Source organism: Melanotaenia boesemani, chromosome 9 (genome assembly GCF_017639745.1).
Source record: "Melanotaenia boesemani isolate fMelBoe1 chromosome 9, fMelBoe1.pri, whole genome shotgun sequence".
In the NCBI taxonomy this organism is placed as follows: domain Eukaryota; kingdom Metazoa; phylum Chordata; class Actinopteri; order Atheriniformes; family Melanotaeniidae; genus Melanotaenia; species Melanotaenia boesemani.
Window position 1 is genome coordinate 25,742,219 of NC_055690.1, and position 7,105 is coordinate 25,749,323.

Genomic DNA, 7,105 nt, shown 5'->3' on the forward strand with positions numbered 1-7,105 from the left:
GTGGTTCAAAATCCCTGAGAAGCAACTGGAGATGTGATTGATGGAAAATTAACCAATTGTTAACCAATCAATTAAGATTTGTCAAGAAAATTAATTTCTCTTTTAGAGTCTCTGCTTCAAATCTACTGTTATTATTATTATGTAAATAGCCTCCATAGATTCCCCACTTAGCTGATATAATGCTTATCTGATCTGGTTATCTGAATGTAAACATTATGCTCAGATTTCTATGTTTAGGGGGCTTAATTTAATTTAATCTTGCAGCACTTACAGTAAGGTCAAGTCCTCACAGACAGAAAACCAACAGGTTCCTTTCTGCAAACACTGCAAATAACAGAGACGTTAACCTAATAACTCATTAATGTCTCTGTTATTAGATTATTCACTTCAGGTTTTTGTCTCACAATGTTTTCCTTTAAACACAAAATAGATTCCAAATTATTGCAGTTTGAGTATGTGTGAACATGTGTGTATAAATACACTCTCCTTCCATCCTATGGACTTGGCGTAGGAAGTTATTTTTTTAAAAAAAGGTGTTAGTTCTTACCAGGTCTTTGATCCAGAGATAGTGTTCTTCTCCATGGATAATGTCTGTGACCCCGTGACATATTTTTGACAGTGCACAGCTGTGGTTCATAAATTAATTATGAAGAAACCGTAAATGACATTTTGTATTTGTAGTTATTGAAATTTTAACTTTTTAAATCGTAATCTCACAGACAAAATATACAAACATTTTACGTGTGATCTTACACAGACGAGAATTTACAAATTTGTATTTATGTACAATTTTAGATGAATATGCATGGATGTGTACTTGTGCACACATAAAATCTGGCAGCTATCTTATGCCATAGCAGTCACTCTGAAACAGAGTCAGAGCTTACAGATGAGTGATGGCTGAAAGAACCGCCCAAGTGCTTTTCACATACAAAACGTTGCATCAAAACATTTTTGAACCATGAGGTCCAGCATGGTTGGAGGAACACATTAATGTAATCTGTTAAACAGTTTTTAAATGATGGCAAGTTGAAAACACACAAGAATTGCAATAAGATCTGAGAATCCAAAATTCAGTTTAATGGGAGTTATCGGAAGGAAAACCTTTCTGATGCTTGGAGCAGTGCAACTCAAAATCTGTAAGTCCCAAGGTTCATTACTTAAAGTCTTCCTTTTTGATATATAATTTGTCAAAGTACAGGGAAAACTTCTGGCGTGAGACACTTGTTTGAGAAGAATTTCTGAGCTAGATATAGAGCTCATGCTAGAGTGGAGATGATTTTGGGGCTCTTCCAGAATTTTCTCAAAACATAACTGTAAAAGACATCAAAATGTTATTTTATTCAGTCAAAATTTTATCTTTCACGACCTATTAAAACTTTGAATAATGTTTGTAGGTGAAAGAAGGAATGTAAGTTTCAGAAAAAATCACGGGAAACTAACAAGAAACTATCTATCTATCTATCTATCTGTCTGTCTGTCTGTCTGTCTGTCTGTCTGTCTGTCTGTCTGTCTGTCTGTCTATCTATCTATCTATCTATCTATCTATCTATCTATCTATCTATCTATCTATCTATCTATGAATATCCATGTCCACTCAAAGGTAATATTTGTCTAGTCACTTTAATACATGTTACTGAATCAAGACTAAAATGAGAAATAAAATAAGAAAAAAAATGTACATTTTCCTAAAATCCTCATCTTCACATGTCTCTGAGTCTTTTTGTGGTGGTTTTAATGTATCTGTCCCGCTTTCCTGATGGAAGCAGTACAAACAGTGCATTGCTCGGGTGGGTGGGGTCAGCTATAATGCTTCTGGCCCTCTTCTGGACTTCTGGACATTCATGCTTTGCAGTTGTGAATTTTGTCCATATCTTTACACTTCTATGTGATTCTACCGCAAATCCAATGTGAAAATATTTAAGGCTGAGACAGAGCAAAATCTCGGACGATTTTGAAATTCCAGTTGGTGTTACACCAAAATCTATGACCACAGGGAGCGACAGTGTACATTTCTCTGCATGTGCGACAAGCAAAGTCCTAAAAAGAAAACTTGTATTTAAGTCTGAGTTCATTATAATGCAGGTGCAGTCGCACGTGGCTATCATAAATGGAGACTTATAGGTCACCCCTTATAATATAATCTTATAATCTGGACTAACTAACTCCTAACATAATATGTGACCCTCACATAGCCAAAAACAGAGGTCGCCATTTTTATAGCTATCAGAATATGTGACTTTACCTGCATCACAATTAACTCTGACCAAAGTGTTTTAAAGACTCTGCTTGTCATCTAATGTACATGCAGAGAAATGTACACTATCACCCCTCTGTGGTCTGTGAATTTGCTGTGAGGGAAGTAAGCTTTTTTGTGCGCACTTAACACTTGACCATTTAGTTTGCACCTAACCAGTCTCGCGGTGAAGGCATAAAGGACATTTACTCAGATGCAGATGACAGAAAGATACTGTTGGAGTTACAGGAGAACAGAAAGAAAGCGCTAACTTTTATCTTTTTAAAACTGCCATGAAATATGTAAGTAAGCTTGGATAAAGTCGTAAAAACGACAACAAAGGTTTGGACTCGATATGCCTCGTGTGTTTTCGCTGGTATGTCTGTAAAAAAATTACAAGGCTGCTACTTTGTAAAATCAACCTCAGCAGTCGCGTGGCGTCACATGAAAGTAATATATAAACAAACCGTAGTGTTAAAATGACAGGAAATGAGATATCTGCTATTTATCTATTTATCTTCACCTCCTCCCACCCAGGAAGAATTGGATGGAATAAAGGAGAAATGTTGGGGATGGGCTCTGTTTAATTTTTTGTTTGTCTGCATGGCAGCCTGATTCTTTTTAGTGGCATCCTCTCAAAGAAGGATTATAAATCCTTATGAAGTGTTTAGTCTGCTGGTTAGGCTAAATGGTGGCCCATATTCTTTTGGGGTTCAATGTGTTTTGTCATCTTGCCATTCAGCTGTGCTGCAGAGGACAATGTGAACAGTAAATGACTTTCATTCAGTTCACAAAAGCAAAAGTTATGTCCTGCCTTATCCACCGCATAAAGGTGTAATGCAGCAATAGCCAATCAAATGGCAGCATTTTTAACGCTGTCCAAGGTGCTGAACACACCCATCCAAAGCTGGAACCTTATTTTATTGCAGCACTTCTGGAGCTGTCCAAAGTACTAGGTCCTTGTCTGAACGCTGGTTCGAATCCAGCTTGTGGCAGAGTGTGTGTCACATTGTTAAGCAACAACTTTGATCCTATAAATATAAATCTTTCATATTTATAATGTGAGAGTGTCAAAAGGTGTTATTTTTAATACATAATACATATTTCTTGGTTTTTGTATTTTAACAAAAAGCTTGCTTTTGAAGACTTCCTTAACTAATAAAATGTGACATTTTTGTTCTTCATCTCTGCAGTCAGTGGCTTCTTTAATACATTTTTAAATTCAATTATGTTTTATTAAACATTTCAGAAAATAACCAGTATTTAACTAAAAGAATATTTTCATAAAAAAGACAAAAAATAAATAAATAAATGTAAAACCTTAAGACAATGATTATTATTCTACAACTGTTCTATATACATGAAAAATGAACACTAATTGTATTAACTGAATCAGAAATACTAAACTTTGAACTGCATATATGCACTAACCTGACATTTCCAGGTAAAACAAATAACCAAAGTAAATGGAAATACAAATAAAAAGGAAAAAAAAAAACATTTAATTTAAAACATTAACACAGTTCCATGACAGCAGTAATATTTTATAATACAATATTTACAATATATACAAGAAAACCCAGAAAACTGTTTCTAGCTGACACCTATGGGGAACGTCAGGACAGGATTGCTGTGAGGAAAATATAATTATGGTCCATGTTTTACCCCAGCCCTCTTTTCTGCTGCCCATCTCTTATTTTCAGCCTCATAAAAGGGGGACTGGCTGAATTCTCCCCAGGTCATTTCATGAGTCATCCCCTCTGCCTGATACAGGGAGAAAACTTTTTCAGGACAATAAATATACTTCCCTTCAACCCCAGGAAACCCAGTGTGTATGTGTGGACTCTGCTTCAGTGGCTTGTGGAAGAACCTGCACAGGCGTCCAGTGGGCAGCTGCTCCTTGGCCTTCCTTTTTAACCGTTCTTCAGCTACCTTTTAATTTTCTGCAGAAGGCCTTCAATGGTATCTCTCATAGGCTGTGTCCATCTTGCGTGATCCAGAACAAAAAGCAAACAACCCGTCTTGATAGGGCCAGTGTGTGTGTGCAGCTTGGGAGATGCACTAAAAGGCAGAGGAGGGATTGCAGGGGAATCTGATGTAGAAGCAGAAAAAGGAACACAGCAAATTATTTTCTTTTTTGTCTCTGAATCCACACTAGGGATGTCATCCTGAAATACCAGGTAAGTCATATGGGTTACATTTAGTACTTCCATTATTGCTTTTTGTGTGCGTGTGTGTGTGTGAAGATATTTTAAGTACAACACTTACCAGAGCAGCTTTTGATGATGTGGACCCGCTGAATCCTCCACGCTTTCAGCACTGACGGCTTGAACACAGGCACACCATCAGGATCAGTTTCTGTGAAGAAACGTTGCAGAACACTCTCCACTCTCACCAACAGCTCTTCAGGGTGAGGGATTTTGGTGTGACAATGTTCCTTTATGTGTTGCTTTGTTGGATTTGGTGGCACAATCCCACAGAAAACATAGACCTGCCTAAGTCTTTGTAGGTCGGTCTGATCAACAATACAAAAAGCAGCTGACAGGAACTTGGAAAAAGAGCTGTACAGTGGGTGGTGCTCTGATGTGCACTCTCTGGTGAAGCGTCACATGCAATGAAACAGGTCCAGCTTGATACCAATGCCACTGCTGTACTTTTTGCGAGAAGCACAGTTGTTTTTGAGTCTCCCGGAAGTTGCCTCAGTGACAATGGCCTCTGTGGTCTTCCAAGAGTCCGTGAGAGGTGCTCTTGTGGCTTAGGATTTGGAATCCTAAATGCAGCACAACAATCCCTGTCCACATGTAAAGAAAAGTACATTTAAAATGTTAAACATGGACATAAATACATTTAGTACAGAAAATCTTTTTCAAAGTTTCTTTAAACACATACAAATAAATGGCAATGGAAATGTAACAGTGTCACAGTGTTTGGCTGGGGTCAGGATTTCCCAGCCATCCCTGAAGGCATCCTCCCTCTAGCTCTGTTCTGATTGTTAATGCGCTCCACCTGTGCTATGCCCTTTATATACCTGTGTGTGACAACTTCTCTCTGCCAGATTGTCTTGGTTTATTCCCTGCACGTTTCCAGCCCTGATCTTCTGCCTGCCTGCCTGTTTTGACCTTCGACCTGTTTCTGACCTGGATATTCTGATTCTGCCTGCCCCAGTCTGGTAATTCTGCTCTGTCATTTGGATTATTCTGGAACTCTGACTCTTTGGATTGTCTCTAGGATTTGGATTTTGGATTACGGACCTAACCTCTGTTTCTGGAAGGACCCCTCTGGATTACCTTTTGTAAGGATCTATCTGGAGCTCTTACAAAGCAACCAACAACCTGGTCCCATTCTAACTTTCTCTAAGTTCAGCTGTTTGACAGATTTGTGGTGGGAATCCTTCTGGCTGCTCCTGTCCTCTCTCGCAGAGAAAGCTGCCGCGTGGACCCCTTCACTTCCGCCGGTACGTGGTCACATTCTGCTGAATCTTGTCCCTGAATATTCTGCCTGCTCACCCCTGCTCTCGTACATCCACAGACGAGGTGCCAGAAAGGAACCAGACACTTCCAGCCAGACTACAGTCTATTATCCCAATAAAAACTTTCTTTACACTGATCCTTGGGTCTCTGACTTTTCTGGGTCCAGTCTGCTGAAGCGTGACAAACAGTTGGTTCTTACCTGTCAACCCACTGGTATTTGGCTTTTTCCTGTCCTGCAGATATGTAAGGGTGGGGCAGTTCCTCATACATTGGCTCCAGGGATTTGTCATTCTCAGACTGCAGCATCACCCAGGACAAGATCATCCAGTTTTCATTCATAACTGCATAAGATAACATAGTACCTGATGTGAGCACCACCTTCCGAGCAATCTTGCAGGTGTGGTCAGCCCTTAAAACTTGTCCAAAAGTGCCTTGAAGAAACAGATTGAGTGTGTTCTCCTGTCTTCGGTACTCTTGAATGAAGCAGTCATCCAGGTAGTGAGAGGTGACTGCTACACCGTACCAGCCTTCTGTGTCATCATAACCACCAAAAGGAGGAGTAGTTTTTGTTCTCACTGTCCCTGTGATGGTCCGCTGGCCATAAAGTCCACTGTCGCCATCCAGCACATTCTTAACAGTTGACAGGTAAGACATGTGTGCACGCTCATACTTGATATGGAGGGCTTTTAACTGACTAGCCATATCATCGGGAGACCTCCCTGTGCGTCGCAGCTCATCCATGACAGTTTTGCAAATGGCTTTCTTGTGTGTCAAAAAAGCTGGAAAAATGTTGCAGAACCGACTTGGCAGCATGTCCATCCACTGGGGTTTGTCTGCAAACCAGTACTTTTTACAGAGTTTACAGCTGAGCCGAGAGGCCAGTATGTAGTATTGGCCGCTTGTACCAATAATGACACGGGGGTGACCAACTCCTGTTGAAACAACCTGGGGATTTGGACAGCCATCAGACATGGAAGAGAGTAGTTGTTCCTGACTCTTTCCATAATGGCATGCTCTGGTTTCCAAATAAAAAACAGATGCAGCTGAAAGTACTTGGGCGATGAAAGATCATAGAATCAATGAGCTCCGGCTGAGGTGGGTTACGCCACAAGGAGATCATGTTCATTGGATTTCTCACTGGTTGAGAGCCAGGCCAGAGTCCCAAGGCTTCCGTCTTGTAGAGAATTTTGAATCGGAAGACATCTCTTACCCCTGGGACTCCAATGACTTTAGAATCTGAAAACATTATAAAGACATCATCTTATTATTTATAGATTTATTCAAATAATAATCACTTTAACAGACAACGGCATATAAAAAGTCCTTTTACTTAATTGAAAATGGTGTAAAATTCTATGAATATGTATTGCGTGCTTATTTTAGTGTGAGGGTGTTTAGT

General features: G+C 39.6%; 1 protein-coding gene across 1 annotated transcript; it reads right to left on the reverse strand.

The window, feature by feature from the left end:
* Positions 1-4,514: 4,514 nt before the first annotated feature.
* On the reverse strand, positions 4,515-6,447 carry LOC121645528. The gene is made up of 2 exons (XM_041994018.1): positions 5,906-6,447; positions 4,515-5,027 (listed from the first exon to the last, which is right to left on the reverse strand). Exons 1-2 carry the CDS (start codon positions 6,445-6,447, stop codon positions 4,676-4,678), a joined length of 894 nt encoding a protein of 297 aa, XP_041849952.1. The 3' UTR covers positions 4,515-4,675.
* Positions 6,448-7,105: the final 658 nt, after the last annotated feature.